Source organism: Lactuca serriola, chromosome 1 (genome assembly GCF_051521515.1).
Source record: "Lactuca serriola cultivar US96UC23 chromosome 1, Lser_US96UC23_V15, whole genome shotgun sequence".
In the NCBI taxonomy this organism is placed as follows: Eukaryota; Viridiplantae; Streptophyta; class Magnoliopsida; order Asterales; family Asteraceae; genus Lactuca; species Lactuca serriola.
The window spans coordinates 117,655,516-117,680,230 of record NC_136408.1 but is presented as its reverse complement, the minus strand read 5'-3'; the positions used below and the strand labels follow the sequence as shown (position 1 = coordinate 117,680,230).

General features: G+C 33.1%; 1 protein-coding gene and 1 long non-coding RNA gene across 2 annotated transcripts; one reads left to right on the top strand and one right to left on the bottom strand.

The window, feature by feature from the left end:
- Positions 1-2,421: 2,421 nt before the first annotated feature.
- On the bottom strand, positions 2,422-4,655 carry LOC145070663 (uncharacterized). The gene is made up of 2 exons (XR_013690033.1): positions 4,302-4,655; positions 2,422-2,788 (listed from the first exon to the last, which is right to left on the bottom strand). It is a non-coding gene; the product is annotated as an uncharacterized LOC145070663 (long non-coding RNA).
- A 658-nt stretch (positions 4,656-5,313) lies between these two features.
- Positions 5,314-24,599, top strand: LOC145060550 (myosin-6-like). Its single transcript, XM_079008200.1, has 13 exons — positions 5,314-5,337; positions 5,687-6,631; positions 7,027-7,203; positions 7,304-7,426; positions 7,537-7,722; positions 8,162-8,287; positions 8,520-8,590; positions 8,691-8,790; positions 22,025-22,081; positions 22,234-22,290; positions 23,784-23,864; positions 23,966-24,048; positions 24,371-24,599. Exons 1-13 carry the CDS (start codon positions 5,314-5,316, stop codon positions 24,483-24,485), a joined length of 2,145 nt encoding a protein of 714 aa, XP_078864326.1. The 3' UTR covers positions 24,486-24,599.
- Positions 24,600-24,715: the final 116 nt, after the last annotated feature.

Below are 24,715 nucleotides of genomic sequence, written 5' to 3'. Positions count from 1 at the left end.
GAAGTACCTGAAACAAAATCAACAAATATAAGCCCGAAGCTTAGTGAGCTCCCCCAAAATACCAACACCATCCAAACAAAACAAAATCATAACAAACAACATGAATATAGAGTCTTCAATATGAATAGACCACCCGCACTGAGCCTTCAATATATCTGGCCCACTCTCAGAACCTTCAGCATGTCTGGTCCGCCCTCCCGGGGCTTCAGCCTGTCTGGACCATTCTTTGGGCCTTCGGCTTGACTAGTACGCCCTGATGGGTCTGCAATCTATCCGGGCCGCCCTGGGTATGTTGGCCAAGAGCACAAAGCAGGACGGCCTCAACCCGCCTGCAAGCACACAATCAGCACATAAATATCATACGCTAGCTAGCATGTACAGACAGTCATATAAATCTACATACTACTAATCATAGCATCATCCTATATACCAGGGTATCGATCTAATAGATCACTAAACATAGCATGATCCTATAACCAAGATATAATCCAAAAAGGGTCGGACTTGGTGCCTTAGACCTTGTTGATATAGTGAGAAGAACTCACCTCACAATGTCGAACTTAACTAAAAAGACCACGCTCTAAAATCTCATCTCCAAACTCAAACACCTACAACCACCATAGGACCAATTCTATCAAGACCCAAATTACCAAAATACCCTTAATGTCAAACTTGGTCACCCACGGTCAAAGTCTACAGTTATCAGTCAAGGTTAACAGTCCATGTTGGCCCAACTCGTCAAGTGCATCGAGCAATTCATCGAGTTCCTTCAGTGTTTAGAAAACCAGAAAAGCTGGATACCACTCGCCGACTCACCAGAGTAACTCGTCGAGCTCTTCATCATCCATAAAGCGGGAAAACCCTTACCATCTCGTCGAGTTTTCTTGTCTTAACGTATTCAGCCCTTTCTAGACGAATCTAGGGCCCCAAACTTCAGATCTAATCCCTTAGGACTGAGATACCACGTAAAGTTGCTAACTTTACGTGCATGTAAGGCATCAAATGGATTAAAATACTAAAACTAAGGTTAATAAGAGGTTTTGGACATGGAGGAGGGCCAAGAATAGATAAAGTGGGCAACTTTATGTTCATGGAGGCCTAAAGGTGTCCAGATATGAAACCGCATCCTTTGGACAAGCTCAAATCCGAGAATGACTCCATTTTGCACCAAAAATGACCATATACATTCATAAGAGGAGATCTAAGAAATGCAAAGCCAACGTAAATACTTTTTACCTCTAAATGGTTGCTAACACAGAGTAGATATCGAATCTACTACTTCTCCCTTTACTCCAACCTCTTCAAGCTCCAAGTTCCTCCACAACCACACCAAAATCACTCTCCAAGGCTCTCACACACACTCAAGAGGGTATAAAGCTCGAACTAGCGTTCCTCTGGACTGTAAAGTGATAAGGGATGCCGGTGAGGGGACTTAAGGTCCTTTAAATAGGGTGCAAACCCTAAGAATTAGGGTTTTCATGCACAACCTCAACTTGTCGAGTTGGGGTCCTCCAACTTGTCGAGTAGGTTCCACAACCACGCGACTTTATTAGTTTCTACACGACGACTTGGGGCCTCCAACTCGTCAAGTATGTATTGTGTGATGTACATAAATTCTTAAAATTTCATATCTGGGAATTGGGATGTTACAACGTCTCATTTCATTTCATTTGGTTCTATATATTCTCCTCTTCAGCTTTTCACATGTGTTTTTTATAATAAATATTGAAGCAAAGAGTAGTGCTTATCCAAGAGGTATTTCTGCTAACTAGAAAATAATTACCTTTTATATTCAATAATAATATTCACATTTCTTGGAGGTTGCAACTAAAACAAATGATTTACCTGCTGATTGCTTGGTCTGAGCTATGAGGTGAGTACCAACCACTATTTCCTACAAGAACCATTAATTTGAAGTAGATAGCGTGTTGAAATTCCCATGAAACCTTCCACTTTATTACTTCTTCAAAATACAATCTTATGTTTATATTATCGGAAGAGCAACCTTATGATAGCATTCCAAATTTATTGCGGATAATGCCCTTCGACTCAGTGGTAGAGGCAGAAACGAATTCATTGATATCATGAACAAATGTAGATCCAAGGTATATGTGTGTGTTTTAGTTATACTGATTACATGACATATACATATTGACCTTGTGGGCATGTTTCTTAAGTAAGATAGGACATACATTAATGTTACATGAACTTCCCAATAAGTTGAAGACCATGATGTTTTCCATTGCTTATGTTATATGTTTATTGTATCCAACAACTAAAAAACATAAATAAAAACTCTCCGGTAGACGGGTCACAGTCAATTGCATCTTTTGTTTGAATGTCATTCATATTACTAATCTTTTTTATTATGTACTTGCTTATATCATATAAGCAAGTACCGATTCCTCTATATTCATGGAATTAATTGCAACATAAATTTTTTTTTTAATGGAAAATATGTTAAAAAAAAAAAAACGAACCCACGACTAGCAAGTAACTAGCGAGGGAACGAGGGCTACAAAACGATAGCAAAATAGAAATTGGGAAAAAAATGTTATAGGGCGTGGAAAGGAGAGTGCTTCCATCCACCCACTTACGAATATCTCCATTTCCTCTTCATTTTATCCAAAAATACACCATAGATTTCATATTTTCTGCACCAATCGTCGGACTGATAAAAGTGCCATCAAATACTCTTTCATTTCGATTCTTCCATAGATTCCATAATAAGCCATAGCAAGTAGAAATGAATCCTTCCCTCATCCTTGGACATCTGCCCCAAGTTTCCCTGAATGTGATCATGTCAATAACATTGTTAAAAGATTTGTGTTCATATATGTCGCACGTAAATGAGATGTCATATATTAAAAAATTAATATCACATCAATTCGTAATTAATGCAAATTAAAAAAAGCATAGTGCCTACTACAAACAAAACAACATGGTGCCTTTAAATTTCGTCCTTTTTTTCTTCTTTTTCTCAAATACGTGATTAGTGTACCTCTCCTACCCCCCCCCCCCCCCCCCCCCCCCTCTCTCACACACACACACGGTCTATTTGCAGGTGAAGAAGATAGGATACGGTGGTTATGGTATTGTCTACATAGGACAACTCACGATATGGTCAGAGGAGCGCAGTGTAGCCATCAAATGCCTTAATAAACATGGTCATCAAGGAAGCGACGAGTTCTACAAAGAACTTGAAATGGTTCCCACTTTCAATCATCCAAACATAATCTCTTTCATCGGTTACTGTGAAGAGGCAGGAGAAATGATTATAGTTTATGAATACGCTGCCAATGGAAGTCTCGATAGACACATCCAAATAACGTCTAAAAGGCGCCACTTATCATGGGGACAACGGCTGAAGATTTGCTTAGGAGCAGCAAAAGGACTCGACTACCTTCACTCCGCCATTGATGATGATAGAAGAGTAATTCACAGAGACGTGAAGAGTGGGAATATACTGTTAGATGACAATTTGGAAGCCAAAATTTCTGATTTTGGTTTGTCAAGATATGGTCCAGTAAATCAGAAAGAAACGAAACTCGTTACACCTGCTGCAGGTACAAACTATTACATGGATCCAGTTTATGGTCAAAGAGGCAGGCTCTCGAAAGAGTCTGACGTGTACTCCTTTGGAGTGGTACTATTTGAAATGTCGAGTGGGATGATGTGTTATAATCGAAAGTGTTTTGGAAATGCTAAGGATCAATATCTGCTGGATCTAGTCCGATGCTACTATGACGAGCAGGAAGATGATGGGCTAAACAAGTTAATTGATCCTATAATAAAAGGGCAGATTGACATGGCGTCTTTTCATATGTTTAACGAAATTGCACATGAGTGCATTAACCTTGACGTAACAAAACGTCCCACAATGAAAAGGATCATCGACAGGATACAGGAAGCATTGAATATTCAAGTAAGTCTTTTCATTTTAACAGAATTTTTGGATGTTTTGTTTACATTTAATTATTATAAAAGAGTATATATTTTCATATAAAAACAAAACCTACAATAGACCATATTATATGATACGTTGCTCAATATTATTGGAGGGCGTTTTTGACCAAGATGGTGTTTTCAAAAAAAATATTTACCATATAAGTATAGTTTTAAAAGTATTTACTAAATAAATGTAGTTTAAAAATTTATATTTATCCAAAGCTTTTAGATTTTCTTTTAAACTATTGTTACTGTTTTTTAATATAACTTTTAGATTTTCTTTTAAAATTCATAAATACAAACAAGAAAGTTCGAAAAATGTAATTGAAGCGAGATAGAGTTCAAAATCGAACCTAAAATGTAATCGCCGATTAGAGAAGTGGACGAAGATGGAATGACCACCGTCTGGTGTGGTCGGAGGTGGAGTGGCCGACTGGAGTTGTGGACGAAGATGCAGGTGCGACCGGAGATGGAAAACGATGGTGTGGTTCGTACCTTTTCCCGTTGTGGCTATCGTCGTTCAGTGTGTGGGCGGAGATGAAGTGGTCATTCGGAGCAATGGCTGGAGATGGAGATGAGGTCGGAGAGATGTTGGCGTCATCGTATTTTCATCCCCAGTTGTTTGTGTCGTCCAGTAAAGAGGAGATTAGGGCACGATTGAGTTTTTTTTTTTTTTTTTTTTCTTTTTACTAAATCGTTAAATAACCTACTTTGGTAAACACTTTCAAAACCATACCTATATGGTAAATGCTTTTTTTAAAAACACCCTTATCGTCAAAAACTCATTGGACGGCCCTAGCTGTTTAATTATTGATTTTTTTTTTAGTTATCCAACTTCTTTTTTTTTTACCTAATGTTGGATTTAATTAGGTGTTTGAAAGCTTGTCTTCTCAAACTATTTGTCAGATCTTGAAATAGAGAATTAGCTCTGTAAATCTTTAAATAGAACGTGCACAATGTGTACAAATAAACATTAAGTCACACATTCTTCACGTTTCTACGTAAAATATATAGATACGTATACCTAACATATAGCAAGTCAATTTTTTAAATAAAAAATTTCTCCATCTTGGAATTTCCCACACCTGAATATCGTTTTCTATTTCACCAATAAATCATTAATTTCCTTCAAATTCGCAAGCTCAATATTTTAGGGTTTGTCTCCTTCGGTATTTGATACTCGATCCCTTTCAGAAAATTTAATAGAAGCATCAATATACTCACTTTTGAGTAATTGATCTTGACAATTAACATCAGAACCATGACGTTTAGACTCACATTCTCCATTTTAGAAGTCCTGAAAAGGCGTACAACACTATAACTAGCTATAACGGGGAGGATGAAAAGGCCCAACAGCAGAACTCAATGGGCTTACAGTCTCCGTCTCTGGTAATTGTGTTAGTTCGCTGAATGCTGATCTACTGGACTAATGAGAAAATGGGTTTGTAACCTCTATTTTACCTTCAAATTTGCACACTCTATAATATGACCCAAACATTTGTGAGAAATCCATGGATGTCATGTAAAATGTTTCTCTTCGTTGCGTATTTGAATTATCTTGCTAGTCTAATCCCATTGTTAAATGAGAAGTATAAAATTTTGGATAAGTATCATTTATTGTCAAGAACATAGTGATATATATAAATTATACACATGCCGTATTTTATGTTACAAAGTTTCCTACTGAAATTGGTTTTGAATCTTGTATCTAATCAAATACCATTTTGTGCTTGTTCAGAGCCCCCAATATCAAACGACTTCTTCAGACGTACACCTGGAAAATTATTTAATTCCACTCAAGGAGATCAAGCTTGCTACAGAAAACTTTAGTTTGAACAGATGTATTGGGAGTGGTGGATTTAGTGATGTCTACAGAGGGCAGCTCTCTGAACGCTGGCAAAAACACACTGCTGCCATCAAACGCCTCAAGTTTCAAAACTATCAACGAAATAATGAGTTCCTCAAAGACTTTGAGTTGATTGCCGGATTCCACCATAAAAATATAATCTCTTTAATTGGTTACTGTGATGAAGGCAATGAGAACATTTTAGTGTATGAGTATGCTAGGTATGGGAGCCTTGATCATTATATCCACGACTCAAATAAGATGCGCTGCATGACATGGACACAACGCCTACAAATTTGCATTGGTGCAGCAAGAGGGCTCAATCACCTTCACTCGGGTCTTGGGGACCACAAGAGAGTAATACATGGAGACGTGAAGAGTGATAACATACTGTTAGATGGCAATTTGGTTGCAAAAATTTGTGATTTTGGTTTCTCAAAATTGCGTCACAGATATCAGCAACATACCTATCTCATGACAAACGTTGCAGGTAACCAGCTGTTTTACTTGGATCCGGTCTACTTGGAAAGCGGCATCCTTGGAAAAGAATCAGACGTGTACTCGTTGGGCCTGGTACTGTTTGAAATTCTGAGTGGGATGCTGGTTTATAGTCAAAAGGGCTTTGAAGATGATAAACCACAGATGCTGATGAATTCCGTCCGACGATACTCTCAAAAACCGGAAAGGCTAATTGATCCTCATATACGTGATCAAATTGACAATCGTTCTTTTGATACCTTCAATGAAATAGCATATCAGTGCATTAGTTTCAAGTTAAAGGAACGCCCTACGATGGACAAGGTTGTTGAGAGGATTGAGGAAGCACTTGATATTCAAGTAAGCCTTTTCGCTTTTTGATGTAAATCAATTTTCGATCATTTTTAAGGGGGAAAGCTATCGTAGCTTGGTCAAAGAATATGATAAATTTCCCAAATCTGTTACGTGATGGGTATTATTTGCTTTTAAACAAAAATATTGTTTTGGCATCAACAAGAAAAACTATCATTGGTCAATGGCTTTTTCTCCAGAAGTATGAAAGTCATTTTGGCTTGATTGCTCCACCTCAGTTCCATCAATCCTTTTGTTTTGGTGAAGGCTGAGTGGAAAAAAATTATTTTCTTTCTAAGACTACCTTGTTTTTGTTCATGTATTTAACAAGTAATTAATAGGTTTAATGAATAGCTTCTGTTTTTTCTGATTGAGAAAGGTTTGTTGACTGAGATTTAATGCAGATGGAGGAGAATGTTGCTGTCCTTTGTGAATGTATTCGGGTAGAAGTCGGATTCAGTTATGGCAAACCTGTTGCAGCGTACACCATATACAAATGTCTTCTCCATTGGAAAACTCTTGAAGATGAAAGAACCCCCGTATTTGATAAACTTATTCACATTATTCTTTCAGCAATTGAGGTAATTCCTTGGAAGTTCAGAACAAAGAACAAAATTCGACGATCACATAATTCATATCTACTTACTGTTAAAAATGTAAAATTTATCTGATTATTTCAAGGATGGAGATAATAACAATCAAATGGCGTATTGGATATCAAATGCATCTACTTTGCTATTCTTAATCCAAGAAACTATAAGGAAGCGACCACCTCAAAGTTGGCCGTATGGAAGATTTTCTGTGGTATTAGACTATCTAACAGCCTAAACATTTTTAAGCTTAATATTGGTTTGATATTTTCAGCTTTATTATATTCATTTTCCATGATCCAGTTTTGTAATTAAAATATTCAGGGATCTCGTTCGTCTGTTTCTTCTGGTGAAACTGTTGAGATTGAGGATGATGTTCAAGAAGTTGAAGCCAAATACCCTACTTTGCTTTTCAAGAAGAGGCTAATAGCATGTCTCAATAAAATGTATGACGTTATTCATAGCAACTTGAAGAAACAGTTGGGATCATTACTTGCCTTATGTATTCAGGTAGGTGAACTTCAAATCAGCCTCACATATTATTTATAAGTAGGTGTAAAACCCGTGTGTTATATGGGTGGATTAAAGAAAATAAAATATTAAAATATAAATAATAAGTTTTTTTTAAATAAAATTTTGAAATAAGGAATGAAGAAACACATTCATTGCAATTAATTATAATATTTATTACATTTGATACTTTATATATATAAGTATGAAATTATATGGTTTTTTAATTTTAAAAATTAAAAACACCATAAATTTACATTTGAATTTTATTTATTTAAAATATATCACAAAATGAAAACTGTCAAAAATCATTTGAGACTGACACGTGGCAAAAAAAAAAACATTCATTTATTATATAGGATATCACCGTAGGTATTAGTGTAGCCATAGAAGTCATGGAACACATATTCATGTTTTTAATATAATTGTTAAAATTCAGGCTCCACCAAGATCAGAAGGAATGGGAATATCTAGATGCTCCTTTGGTAAAGACCCTCACATCAATCCCTGGCAAGGCATTGTTGATTGCCTCAACAATCTTCTCAACACACTGAAAGAAAATTTTGTATGTGCATTATCCATGGCCTCATGTCTGTCCTATTCATGTTCGGATACTTATAAATGATACGTACTTCTTTTTGTGAAAAAAATAAAATCAATAATTTATAAAAGATTGATATAATGATTCCGTTCGTCACTCAAACTATACAAAGTGTGCCAAAATTTTGGCTATTGCGTTAAAGTGGACTGCAATTGCTAAAGAAGATAAAATTTGCCAAATTTTTGATGCATTTCAGGTGCCTCAGAAAATTGTTCAGAAGATATTTACTCAAACTTTCTCATATATCAATCTGAAAATCTTCAATAGGTATTTTGCTACTCAAGCTTGGTTTTTTTTATGCCAGGGTCATTTTCTTCGTTTCCTGTAAAATAAAATATTTTATTTTGTGTTTCTTTTCACTCTACAGTCTTCTTCTACGCCGGGAGAGTTGTTCCTTCAAAAATGGGGAATACGTGAAATCCGGTTTAATAGAGTTAGAGATATGGTGTAGTCAGGCAGAGGATGAGGTACCCTATTTTCTAACCTTCCCATGTTGTGTATGAATATGCTTGCATACCACATTTTTCCATAGAAATGAATGTAGTTGCTCAGGTGCTCCGAATAATTAAGGTATGGAACATTTATCAGGAGTGAATATTATTTAAGCATTAGAAATTTTACTTTTATCAAAAGATAAGAAAAAAAGAAAAAGTAAGAATAAAATATGTAATATCATCTTTTAGCAAAAACTAGCAAACTACTGAAAGCTCTCCACCACTGATCTAGAACATGAATTAACATACAACCTAGGATAGATAGAGCAAAAATGATAAACATCTAACCACAAATCAAGCCAAAACTAGTGTTTCTCCCCTACAAGTAACAAGGAGAGAATGGAGATGCATATGCTCGATAAGACCTTGTGAACACGATATAATTGAGTAAAATTAACACCAGCACGTTTACTTATGAAATTTGAATAGTCCATTAGACCTGTAAATCTCCCATAAGATTTGGCAAATTTGCATGGCCAAATACTACCTATGCCAAGATAACTGAGTAAGAACTTTTATAGTGCAATCCAAGTGACTATAACGACCTCACCTTCCATCAAGAAACCAATGCTCGTCCAACATCAATTGTTTGTCAGACTTCATCCCAAAAAACCATTAATGTGAGAAGCGACATTACCAGAAATAGTAGAGCCCATTGCAAAGAAATTAACATATCCGGTAAGATAATAAACACCTCAGCAAACAATTCAACAACTTCACACACGGAATAATAATGAAAACAAAAAACAAAGAATATAATATTTAACATGGTTCACACGATCGGAGAGATCGCTACGCCCACCAGCAAATATGAGAGAAAGAGAGAGAGATAGAGAGAGAGAGAGAGAGAGATTTTATTTATTAGTGTCGGATTACAATTATGTTAATCATGGCTTAACTTAGCTTTGGTTTCAAGAAATCTGAAAATCCATTTGTAGGAGCATAGTGACCTAAAATATACCAATAAGTCTATGTCCCAAAACTGTGAAAAAATTTGGCCCATGGCTCATTTTTTTATGGGTTTTTTCCATAAAAAAACCTTATATTTTGGTTTTTTTTTCTTTTTAGACCTAAAACTTTTAGGTTTTCCGAAAAAGACCCAAAGTTTACCGGAAACTTGTTATTTCGGACCCTAACAGGTAAACTAACTGATTTTTTTTTCATAAAAGACCCTACATTTTGTATTTTTCTTCCGGTTTAGACCTAAAATGTGTTTATTTTTTTTTTGTTTTTTGTTTTTTTTTTTCAAATGAATCTCAAATACTATTGTTTTTGTTTTATCAAGTTGTCTCCATGAAATGTTATGTGCTCATTAAAGGCCGTATTTCATTGGATTTGGATGATCATTTCGATTCTCTGTTGGAGTTATGTCATTTGTCTAAATTTTTTACGGTTCGAAGAATCAAGAATTCGAACCCTCCTCACTATGGTCCTAACTCCTAAGTAACATCTATGAACTAGATTTGTACATTTCTCATTAACTAGACATATTATGAATTAAGACTCAATAATAAAAGCTTTAAAAACGCATCATTTATAACAACTTTCTAGAAAATATTTATCCATGAAGTAGTGACATTGTTAATGTAATATAATATAATTAAAACTTCATTTTAAAATAAATTAGATGAGGTAAGAATAGAGAGAGTACCCTTTTAGAAACATCATGATATGAATAGAGAGACTTCTAAATTACTCTAACTTTGTTTAAATTTGAAATTAGGATTCTACGTTTTTTGAATAACTAAAATAAATGAAATTCAAATTTGTTCGCTGATTTTTCGGGATATGACTTGTATCCAAATTGAGATTGAGATGATGAATATGAGCCGAAAATAAAAATTGAGGGGTCATATGAGAATGACATGTGGCATTTAATGAGTTTAGAAAAGTGACATGTGGCTATAAAAGATTCTTTTATTAGAGAGGTAGATAATTTTGTTAATAAAGGTTTTGGAAAATTAAGTCATCATCTTCTCTCTTTCTTCTGTCGGCACTCGCTCGAAGAATGTAGGTGATTTACCTGTTTTGATCATATCATGATGTTTCTGAAAGGGTACTCTCTTTATTCTTTAATTTCTATTCTTACCTCATCTAATTTATTTTAAAATGAAGTTTTAATTAAATTATATTACATTAGCAACGACACTACTACATCGATAAATGTATTCTAGAAAGTTGCTATAAATAATGCATTTTTAAATCTTTTATTATTGAGTCTTAATCCCCAATACGTCTAGTTAATGAGAAATGTACAAATCTAGTTCATAGATGTTACTTAGCGAGGAGGGTTCGAATCCTTGATTCTTTGAACCATAAAAAATTTAGACAAATGACATAACTCCAACAGAGAATCGAAATGATCATCCAAATCCAATGAAATACGGTTTTTAATGAGCACATAACATTTCATGGAGACAACTTGATAAAGCAAGAACTACAGTATTTGAGATAAATTTGAAAAAAAAAAAACATTTTAGGTCTAAACCGGAAAAAAATACAAAATGTAGGGTCTTTTATGAAAAAAATCAATTAGTTTACTTGTTGATGACTTGTTAGGGTCCGAAATAACAAGTTTACGGTAAACTTTGGGTTTTTTTCGGAAAAACTAAAAGTTTTAGGTCTAAAAAGAAAAAAAAAAAGCAAAATATAAGGTTTTTTATGGAAAAAACCCTTTTTTTATCTCAAATTTGATAAAGGGCCCATCTTTAGTCTCTCTAGCCGCTCACGGGCGGACGCAAGATTTCACAGTATGTGGTGCACGGGAAAGTTAGGGGGTTGCACGATAGTAGAAAAAATATAAACTATAAAAAATTTCGAAAAATTTTTCACAGCGGCCGGAAAAGTCAGGGTTGCCAGTGCCATCGACGACCCCCCCTAAATCCGCCCCTGCGGCCGCTATAGGTTCAAAGGTTGAATCGGACTGCATAACTTAGCACATCCTCCATCAACAAAATATTTGATTTCAATCTTATATTAACCATTTAACTTGGAAGTCGATAAACAAGGCATACATAACTCTTATTTGATATCAAATAATTGATGTGTAACATATTTACAACTCAAAACTCACCACACGGTTAGAATTATCTGAACAACTTACATTCAAACATAACTGTTAAGCGATATACATAGCTAATGTATCTAATTCAATACAAGAAATGTGACATTAACAAATTAGGAAGAAAGTTGAACATAGAAAGAATTAGTGTTTCTTTGTATGAATGTGGCAAAGGTTTCACAAGTGAACATGAGAGAAAAACATAGAGAAGATATCAACATAATGAGCCCTCTCTGATACTTCGCGATATATACCTAGAAATAAGAAACGGGTTAACCTAAACCAAAAATGACCCTCGTATCCTTGTAACTTTGCAAAATATGATTTCCAGTCCTCAAACTTTAATCTTTATTCATTCGGCCCCTTAAACGTCATCATTAACAAAATTGACATTCCATCTTTATTTTATTCAATCTAAGCCCATTAACAGTAAACGAATTTACAAGAACTACTCTAAAACAAATTATCATCTTTAGTTGGTTTACAAATTACACAAGTAACATATCACTACCAACTTTTCCAATACAGAAAATTCCTCCTTACATAACTCTACTACACATAGTTCTTACCATCTAGTTGGGTACTAAAAAAATGATATATATATATATATATATATATATATATACATATACATATACATATACATATACATACATATATATATATATATATATATATATATTGTTGGGTTTTATTTAAAATCTAGTTTCAAAAAACTACAAATAATAGTAAATGAAAGACTTGGGTTTTATAAAATAACATAAACATTTTATCGCCCACCAATAATCATTTTGCAAGTAAAGGAAAGATTTAAAACACAATGATAGAAGGAAAAATGGTAACAAGCTTTGAAACACATTTTCGAAGTTGATAGAATGAGGATGATCCCTTGAGACACCAACAATGTGCCAACTGAGGATGATCCCTTAAGACACCAACAATGTGCCAACTTGATGTAATGCTAGCTACAACTCTTAAGCTTTTAAGCCAAAACAAGCTTATGACTTAAAGAGAGAATGCAAGCAACAAAATCTTCAAAGTTCAAGACTTTAGAAAGAAGATGAAGAAGAAGAAAGAGCACTCGGCCATGGAAAGTGGAGTGAAGAATAATGAGAACACTCACCTCTTATTTATACTAGAATTATGGTCCAAGAATCATTAACCATTAAGTACTTTTAGACAACTTTGTCTCCTATGTCATGAATATATCACCCTAGATTTGATTCTTTTACATTATACCAATGCAGAGGTCTTTTCTCTTCATCTCATGTTTGCAAGAAGGAAAAGACAAGTCAAGAATTAATATTTTATAAACTCAAAGTTTATAAGATATAAACTTTGTCTTTTTCTAAAAGAAAAAAAGCTTATTAGGTCCAAAAAGATGTACATGACATATTATATTCATACCATATGAAATAATTTTTTACTTGTATTGTAAAATAATTATTTCCTTGAAATAAATATATTTCCCAATTATTATAAGAGTTTATGAATATTTATTAAAATTAATTTCTAATAAATAATCATTTGTATCAAGTGGTGTTAGTGTGACCCTTAGGATCATATGTTATTTAACAATATCATTTTAATATGACTCTTAAGCATACTAGATCTTTCAATCTCCCACTTGTGTAAGACTCATAACAGATTGATATAGACAGTGGTGAACGTCTAGCAACATTTAACTGCCCTAACAACATATGATATAGTGCTATTCCATCAACGCCCAATTCCCCAAAACCCTCAAGGCTACAGTTGATGAGTAAAGTAAATTTATCGGTTATCCCTTTGCTACAGACATCATGTTAAATCATGAGATATAGATCGCAGTTAATGTCATATCAGTTTTCAGCATTACATTAGGCCTTAGATGTCTAACTCTCAACAAATAAGAGGAGCAGATCCCTTTTTGACTACATACGCATCTTGCATGGTTTACATCACGCCTAATAATAGCTTTGATAAGTGCCTAACAAAAGAACGGATTTTCACTACATCAAAGCATAATATTCCCCACACTCAAGTTCCAAGTGCCATTCCTAACAATGATCGATGAAGTGATCTTAAACAGGTCACTTCAATACGTACTCTCCAGTAAGTACCTATGAAACTTGTTACAACGCTTTGTCAACTATCCTATTTCATATTAGTCTTATTTCATTATTACTCGCACAATAGACTATGGTGTTTTTAGAGTGAATAATTTCAGTTAAGGATTAAACATATTAATAAAGAACACAATAAATGTTTAACGAAAAGATCATATGCCATATATATCATAGTCATTACAATAGGTAATGTTATATAATGTCCCGATATTCAATACTAATACATAGATCAAATCCAATCACTAGAATAACAAAATCCTATTCCTCGAGCATGTCCCTAAAATTTTTGTTGAAGAAGAGGCTTCGTGAAAGGGTCTGCCAAATTTTGGTCAGTGTGACCTTTGCGAATACTAATTTCACCTTCTTCAACTTTATACCGGATGAAGTTGAATATACGGCTAATATGTCTGGCATTCTTGTGTGCTCGGGGTTCTTTTGCCAAGGATAGTTATCTCTTTGTCTTCAGCAACCACTTGTTCCGTACTAATGCCAACTAAGGATGCATCAGGTTGAGGTTCTTGATCTTCTTCAAGTTCCATATGCCTCCCACTTGTCTCATCTATTAGAAACTTGCTTTCTAAGAATTCAACCTTTCGTGAAATAAAGATCTTATTTTCACTAGAGATGTAGAAGTAATATCCTAAACAATCTTTAGCATATCCTACAAAGATGCATTCGGTAGATCTAGGCTCAAGTTTTATGGAAGTCTCTTGTCTAACATAATTTTCGCATCCCCAAACTTTCATATAAGACAAGGATGGAGGTCTTCCATACCACATCTCATAAGGTGTTTTCTCTACCTTCTTAGTTGGTACTATATTCATGATATGGGCTACGGTGAGTAAAGCATAACTCTAAAAAGGTAAAGGAAGGGTACTTCAACTCATTATAGATCGAACCATATTAAGTAAGGTCCGATTTCTCCACTCAGAAACACCATTAATTTATGGTGTTCTAGGTTGAGTGAGTTGTGAGATAATCCAACGACTCCTTAGATGGTCTTAGAACTCTTGGCTCAAGTACTCGCCTCCTCTATCCGAACGAAGGACTTTAATTGTTTTGTTGAGTTCATTTTTAACTTCACTTTGAAACAATTTAAACTTTTCAAATGCTTCATGTTTATGTTTCATCAAATACACATAACCAAAATGAATGAAGTCAACAATGAAGGTGATATAATATCTCTTACCATATCTAGACATTGTTTTAAAAGGTCCACATACATCGGTGTGTATAATTCCTAAGAAAACACTTTCCTTTTCACTTTTTTCCAAAGAAAGGGGATTTTCTCATTTTTCCACATAAACAAGATTCACATATGTCAAATAACTCAGTGTCATTTTCCCCTAAAAGTCCACTCTTTGGGAGTTGATATATGCATTTCTTGTTTATATGTCCAAGGCGACAATGTCATAGATATGTTTGGTTTAAATCTGGTTTAATCCTTTTGGTGTTAACATGATAAATGGACTTATTGTTTGAGGTGTTATCTAGGTTTAGTTCATAATTCCGTTTATTGGTCTAGCCTTAAAATAGAAAATTCCTTTCAGGAAGGAGTGAATGCTATCATCAACAAATTTGAAATCATAACCAGATTTTCTCAAACGTGAAATTGAAATGATATTTCTAGTAATAGAAGTAATTAAACACACATAATCTAATATCAATTGCAAACCAGATGATAAATGTAAATGAAGATGTCCTATTGTGTGGACTGCAACTCGTGCTCTAATGCCCATATGCGATACCATCTCATCTTCTTTTAGTTATCTACTCTTTCTGAATCCCTATAAGGAATTACAAATATGAGTTCCACAACTAGTATCTAATACCCAAGTGTTTGATGAAAAAGTAAATAATCCCATTTCAATCATGAAAATAGATATACCTGAAGTGCCTTCCCTGGCCTTCTTGTTTTTCAACTCTGCATGGTACTTAGGACAATTACTTTTCCAATGCCTGACAACTCCACACTCAAAGCATGTGCCATCTTTGGCAACGTCTTCCTTCTTCTCATGTGGTGGGCTTTGAGGAGCTTTCTTTTCTTTGTCGTTGCCAGCTCGTGGCTTTCCCTTGAAGTTATTGATGTTGTTCTTCTTGACCTTTCCTTCCCTAATCATGAGAATTTGGGGAGTTTTACTTGGGATAGTCTTCTCTATAGTTTTTAGCATCCCCTACAACTCAGAGATAGGTTTTCCCACTTATTTATGTTGTAGTTCATGATGAAAGTATTGTAAGACTTTGGCAAAGAGTTCAGAATGATATCTGTAGCCAAGTCTTGTGGTTATGGAGAGCCCAATCTCTCCAGTTGATCTATGTAAATTTTTAGCGTGAGAACATGTGTGCTCACATTTCCACTCGTCTCCATTTTTATGGCACGAAATGCTCTCATAGTGTCAAACCTTTCGGTTCTAGCTTGTTTACCGAACATCTCCTTGAGATCTCCAATCATGTCAAAGGCAGTGTAGTGTTTCAGATCCCGCTAAAGATCAGGAACCAAAGAGGCAAGCATAAGACATTAAATATCAAGTGAATCATCTACATACATTAGCCATGCATCATGTGCAGCCATTGGGAGAGCAAGTGGTTCATCAGGAGTTTGGTTTTCAATGACATAGTCTTTCTTTTCTTCTTTTCAAAACGATTCTTAAATTTCTGTGCCAATCCAAAAGTTGAAGTGCTTGAGTTTTTCTTTGTCAAGAATTGACCGAATGTTCATTGGGTGATGTGTTACAGTAATTGGTGGACCCATCTACAAAAGTTTAACAATGTTTTCAATTAATATTTAATTCATTAAATAATAATACCATTTTGCTTCTAAAAACATTATTTATTTAATGTCTAGGATCCAAGTTACAAATCAAATAAATGGTTATGTATAATTTATCCAATTTACCCAATTTTAACAAGGTAAGTAACTTGTATTAATTGCACCATTTGTAATTACTAGGTTTATGAGACCCTTAATAATCGATTTGTTAATTTGACATGTTTGGTCTCATTTATGCCTTGGAACACTCTTTCTTAGGTGACCTTTATCACAAGAGGTTTCCAATCAAGTCTTCCAATTAGAGAAACTTCTATAATTAGCCCATAACTTGGTTATTGAAATCGCTAAAATACTTTGGCCATCAAAAGATAATACTAATGATTAGGTATCCTTTACCCCACTAGCATTATACAAGTGATGTACAAATGTTTCTACGGTTAGATGGCATAGACTTGCATTTTGAAGAAGGGATTTGAATGTTTTATTATTTTATTTAAAACATGTGATATTATGACAATTGCATGCATCCAATATGTCATGGTATCAATTTTTCCAAAACATCACTTTTAAGGTTCTTATAAAAACCCGGTTTTTATATTTCAGCTTGGTTCAATTTTAAAATTAATACCCAGTATTAAGTACGTGTATGAGCCATTTTGAACCTTTTAATATTGTTTAATAAAACCCCTTCTATTAAATAATACTTTAGAGTTTGAATAAGTTATAAAAGCGTGATTTTTAGACTTATAATTCAATATTTCAAAAGTTGTCGTAATTAACAATTTTATAAAACCGGTTTTTATTTTATGTCGAGAATATGTTACATCTAATGTCCATGTTTTATATTTTGAAATCCAAACTCCATGTGATGTTTATTTTGTCCAAAAAATTGTTTGGGTTTGCGAAAAACTAAATTATCAACTACACAAAATATTTATTTGAAAAATAAACAACACAAGCATGCATTTGACATTAATAAGCCTTAAACTATATAACACTTTTGTGACCCAACACAAAAGTGTTAAGTCCTTCCTAAGGGAGAAATGTTGGTGATTTTGATCATCAATGTTATTTAAGTGTAATGAGATTACTTTGTGTTGACCAAAAATGATCTTGATAAATATTAAACAAGTAAGGAAGGTGTGGAGTACACACTTGTTTAACTTTGATCAAGTTTCAAAGTACACCGTCATTTAGGGGCGAAGCCCCTAAACGAACGGGGGTCCGGGGGCAGCGCCCCTGGGAGCAGGGTCCAAGGGGCGGCAGCCCCTGGCGGGGTCCAAGGGGCAGAGCCCCTGGCTGGGATCGAAATCCAAATTGAAAATGCATCAGAAATCCAAATATATTAAATATGCATCAGAAATTTGATTTTTCAGATAATTGACCATCGGTTTGACCCTTATCCATATATCCATTTTTATGATAGTTTTTATGGTTTAATGATAGTTTAAAACTGTCATATGACAGTTTTCAGACAAAGATATTAAAGTTGGTTTTGGTCTCATTTTCTGGTACATACGAAAATATCATCAAACAATCTTGGTTCTTGTCTCTCTGAGTTTTATCCAATTGAAGATTTGGGAGTACCACCAAATACTTCGATTTGAAAGTGATAATCATTATTCTCAGAATTTCCAAGCCTTTCTACACCCAAATTTCTAACAAGAAAGGGACCAAATATTACAATTTTTTCTTGATGTGATCTTCAAGCTCCGAGTTGCAATTACAACCAACTTTGTTGCAATTTTATAAAACCTTTTATTAAAGATATAAACTTTTATAAAATGTTTATAAAACAATTATCTCCATGGTTCTTCAAATAAATGGCCTCCGTCTTCATCTTGTTAAAATTTTCATAAAATAAATCTAGTCTGAAACTAATCTATTACATAAAAATAACAAGAATAAAAACTAGCTCCTTTTATTACATACACTATGAATAAAAGAATATTACAATCCATTTTCAACCAAATAACACAAAACAACAACAAAATTGGTCCAAGGCTTGTTTATGAACACTAAAATACATATAAACATAAAACAACATTTTTTTCTAAGACAACGTTAAGTGACAAAAAATGCATGTAAGTTTTGTCACATAAAATAACAATTATAAAGTTGTCAAATAAAATATGTACGAACTTCTGTTTATACAAAAACAAGTTATCTATATTCTCCAAAATTTAAGATTTCCATAAATCAAAAAATATTAACCAAGCCTACATGGTGGCTCTGATACCAATTGTTTGGTTTTATTTAAAATCTAGTTTCAAAAAACTACAAATAATGGAAAGAGGAGGACATGAGTTTGAAATAACATAAACATTTTATCACCTACCAAGGATCATCTTGCAAGTAAATGAAATATTTAAAACACAACCATAGAAGGAAGAAGTGGTAAAAACCTTTGAAGCACATTGAGTCATCTAGGGGAGGCTTGGATGTTGTAATGCTTGCTACAACTCTTAAGCTTTTAAGCCAAAAAAAGATTATCACTTAAAGAGAGAAGGAGAGAGGAGTGAAGGAAATTGATAACACTCACCTCTTATTTATAATGGAATTATGGTCTAAGAATCATTAACCATTAAGTACTTTTAGGCAACTTTGTCCCCTATGTCATGAAAATGTCACCCTAGATTTGATTCTTTTACATTATACCAATGCAAAGGTCTTTTCTCTTCATTTCATGTTTCTAAGAAGGAAAAGACAAGTAAAGAGTTTATATTTTATAAACTCAACGTTTATAGGATATAAACTTTGTCTTTTGCTAAAAGACAAAAGGCTTATTAGGTCCAAAAAGATATACATGACATATTATATTCATACCATATGAAATAATTTGTTGTATTGTAAAATAATTATTTCCTTGAAATAAATATTTTCCCAATTATTATAAGAGTTTATGAATATTTATTAAAATTAATTTCTAATAAATAATCATTCCTATCAAGTTGTTGTTATTGTGACCCTTAGGATCATATGTTATTTAGCAATATCATTTTACTATGCCTCTTGAGCATACTAGATCTTTCATATATATTCAAACCCCATTGTCAACAATCAAAGCCAAACAAACAATGTAATACTAGCAACATATATGAACAACAGTAGTAATAATGAAATACCAACATAAATGAAAAACATACTTGATAAGCATGCATAGGAATCAAACATAAACCTTTTTTATCCACAAAACTTGTGCCAGCTAAATGTTTTCCACATTCATAGCTAAATGTCTTCCATATTCATCAGATCAAAAAGCATGGAACGTGTCAATGTTGGACTAGCCCACTTAGTAGAGGTTTTGCCTCTTAGATTGGAGGTCTCAGGGTTCTAATCTTGGTGTAGGAAATTTCTAGCTACTAATTTGTTGATAGTAATTTTTAACCACTAACCTGCCATTAAAAAACATCGAACGAGAAGAGTTGATCTTATACAATTATAATTGATAACAAAAGTGTTATAGTTTTATTATAAAAGGATAGTGAATTACAAAGAAAGGAAAATAAACTATAAATAGAGGAAGATTATCTTAGGACTAAGCTCAACTCTACAAACATAAACATAATAATAAGAATGCAAAAATTAAATAAGAAGACACGGATTTTTGTGGTTAACTTGATCATATTAATCAAACTACATCCATTATCAACCTAGAGATACATTTTATTGATAATCTTCAATTTATTCTTCCCTTAGCGTTACAATCTTATAGATCAATCTATTTATGACAAATATTTGACGTAATTTCTATTGAGACGAGGTTTATTTTCTTGTGACACATAAACATACCAATCCTTGTGAATACTAAACTTAGTCTCCGAAAAAACTATGTGAAGTCACAACCAACATTTGAATTTTCCCTTAAACGCTAAAGAATGATGTGTGTGGAAGGGGAACCTCAAAGAATTAGCTCTACTAATATCAGCTTCACTTCAATACATGCCGACTCTTCAGACTTTGCTTCTAACATGCACACAACCTTGCTTCCAAATCGTCACCCTTAGGAAACTCCCACCAACTTCTCTAAATAGATTTTCTCTAAAGCTTCCCCTCAAAGCTCTGGACTTTGTTATACTAACTATGCAAGTACATTTTTCTTCATGGGGTGCTGCCTCCAAACGCTACAAGTGGCACCCCGTGCTTGGGCGTTGAAGAGTCGACAAGGGTGAAAGGGGAGATTGGGCTTCACAACTTAAAAAACAAATGAGGGTTACCCTAGCTAAACAGATAAAGAAACCTCCAATACAAAAGTAGAATAATAACTTATTAATATGCTAACCCAAAATACTATTGGGTAGAGTAGATAAGTAATATAGTACTTCACCATCAACTGCATCTAACAAAACCATATTAGATTAATCAATTTGTAAGGATAGTTTTATTATATTAGGATAACTTTGATTCTAGAAGGTTGTTTTACCTTGTTTTGGTATTAGAGTAGGATTCTTTTTTTAGTATAAATAGATATTTCAATGTTAGTTTTTATTATTCAATAAAATTCACAGTAAGTTTTGTTTTTCTTTATGCTTTGCACGTGTTGAAGTTAGGATCAAAAAGTTAATCCATTCATGTTTTTTTCTTCTCTCTTTTATCTTGGTGCATAAGGCAACCTTTATTCATGAAACCATGCATCAAGCTATACCGGCTATTCTCATTAGTAATAAAAACATAAATTTCAACATGTTGGAGGTGTCGTAGTTACTAAGAAATTTGGAGAAGTAGAAATAAATGGGTTACTCTACTTATCGTCTGTCTCAATCATAGTAACATATCGTGAAGTTGTTGAGAATTCCAGATGGACCTACTATAAGCTTTTACATGATTTTGGTATAGATCGTACATTATGTTTTCTTCGGACTATGTCTCCACAAGACATTTTCATTTGAAAGTACAAATAAATCTAATTTAGAGAAGCAAAGACTCTCATGACTTTGCACATAAGTTAAAATCTTTCTTAGGAAGCATATAGAAATTGTTGATAGATCATTTGACTCTAACTACAACACTCTTCCGGTAACATTGAACTTATGGAAATGTATTGCACATGTCATTTTTAGACTATTATTTCTTTTGGTGTGACATGGCATCTACATTATGCACTTTTATCACAAGAAATCACTTGTAAAACTATATCTATATCCGAAAATAAACATCCTTTAAATTGGGTTAACTTTTAATTATTTAATATTAATTCTTTGGTGATATGATTAGGTAATTCTTTCATGGCAAATGTATGATCTAAAAAGTGTTTTTCTATATTTATAGTATACAGGATCATCTTGGGATGAACTAAAGCCTGTTAGAGAGGCTATTGGGTTCTTGGTATGTATCTCAAACTAAGTTGCATTTTTTGAGGTTCTATTTTGGTTTTCTTCTCTTATGAACAAACATATGTTTTTTTTCTTTTGCCTAATATTAAATTAATGGCTCATTATTCTATATGTTAACTTATTTAATATCTTTATGACCCTTAGACATTGACTCAAAAAGACCACATATCGTATCAAGAAATCACCAATGGTCTATGCCCGGTAAGTCTTTCATTCTCAAACACGATATAAGATCAAAACTTGTATGCTAGACTAATTTGGTGTGTATTAAAACAAATTTCACTTATGAACACTAAAATATTGATGTGTAAATATTTGCATATGTTGGGTATTGACATATTTGCAAGTAAATTCAGATAAATTAAAGGTTCTTGTTGGAAATTTCGTGGAAAACCCGTTGTTGTAATGGTAAAGATAACATGAATAATAAATAGATACAACAACAGAATTATAAAAACACTTTCTAGACATCATATACTATATCCAATCCATGTCAATACATAAGATTTCATTATTCTGTAACATAATTATCAAAGTTGAAGTAATGAATAGATAAATAGAACTACAATAGTAAATTTGTTGTGAGTAGATTTTATAACACAATATTTTTGTTTTATTATTCACAACACCATAATGATGCAAGATATAGTGTTTAGGTTGGACCAATCATAAACCAAATTTGGTGAAAAATAGCATTTTCATAGCCTGTTGTAAAATGCTATTCTTGGAAAACAATGTTAAAGTCATATGTATTGCACCTCACTGTGTTTAAAACATTTGTCTTTTTGGACTAATTAAATTTGAGATAATTTCAATCGTGAGGAAAGAAAGAGTTTCACCATTATATATATATATATATATATATATATATATATATATATATATATATATATATATATATATGAACTTGTGAACTCATAATCAGCTCATTATTTTTCAAAATAAAAGACACCAACCTTCTCCAAATTGTGTGTCTAAGCCATATATAGGCTCAAAAAAGTGTTTGACAATTTTTATTATTCATTTTGAAAATTTGCATGTATGTATAATCAACAATTATATGGACCGTTGATAAACACAGTCAGCTGTCATATGGACTGCTGATTGTGCTCATCAGCACTCCATATGACTGTTGGTTATGCATAAACCCACATTTCTGAAATAACCAGAAAACAAATCATTAAATCTTTTTTTAGACTAGATATGGCTTATACGTGCCATTTGGAGAAGATTCTTGTTTTTGGTTTTGAAAAATGATGTTGTGATTATTAGTTCGCAAGTTCTCACAAATTTTTTGGTTTTCAAAAAAACCTGGCAATATATATATATATATATATATATATATATATATATATATATATATGTGTGTGTTTGTGTGTGTGTGTGTGTGTGTGTGTATATATATATATATATATGTGTGTGTGTGTATATATATATATATATATACATATATATATATATATATATATATATATATATGCTACACATACGCACATACACACATACACACACACAGAGAGAGAGAGAGAGAGAGAAGAATTTGAAAGAGTTTGATCTATTTAAAAAGTCTATGACTTGTTTTCTAATGTCCCTTAGTTAAATTGCCATCCATTAGGGTACACTATTGATATCAAGATGCATATGTGCTCTCTTATACACTGATTCTATAAGATAAATGTCTATATATTTTATAGATTCTAAGTCTCCAACAATTGCATAGAATGTGTACTCTTTATTGGGATGAGAATGGAAACACTCCACGTGTTTCTGATGATGTAAGTGTTACATGTGAAATTTCATCTTTAAGGAACTGAAATTTATTACATAATGTTGTAAATATTAACTTAATAACTTGTCATTATGTTATCTGGACTAGGTCATCTCAATCATGAGGATACTGATGACAGAAGAATCTAGTAACTTTAGCAGCAATTCCTTTTTAATAGAAGATTGGTCCAGGTACAATGCATCATGTTCTCTTAACATAGATAATTAAAGTTATACATAACTCATAGGATTCTTTATGTTATTGATGATATAATTAGTTAGCATGATATATTCTTCTTTTCATCATATGTTACTTAATGAAACCCTTACCCACCAATACGTCAGCTAAACGTATAGATATTTTTAGTTTACTGGAGTTAGCATCAACCTTATTTTGAATGCAAGTTCATGGGAACTCTTATACTTATGCATTTACATCCTATAATCACACTATCCTATTTATCCACCCAAAATGAAACTGTGTTGCTAATCAGATTTGACTTTTAAAATGCAGCATGACTTTCTCTATTGATGACCTAACTACTTCCTTGCAAGTAAAAGATTACGCAAATGTTAAGCCGAGTGCGGAACTTTCCAAAAATCCAACTTTCCAGTTTTTGTACAACTAATTAAACATCAGTCGTCGATATATTATGTCTTGTCAATGTACAACATATACTTTTATTGTAAATTTGGGGACAATAAGAAATGTAATTATAAATACACATGCTTTAATTTTCGGTCTTGTAATGGAACTTGTGATAAACTACATACACTTATGTGGAGTTTTTAGATTGATAACTATGGTTGATGCATGTGATGAATAAACTTAATTTTTAGTCCTAATTTTTAAGTGTTT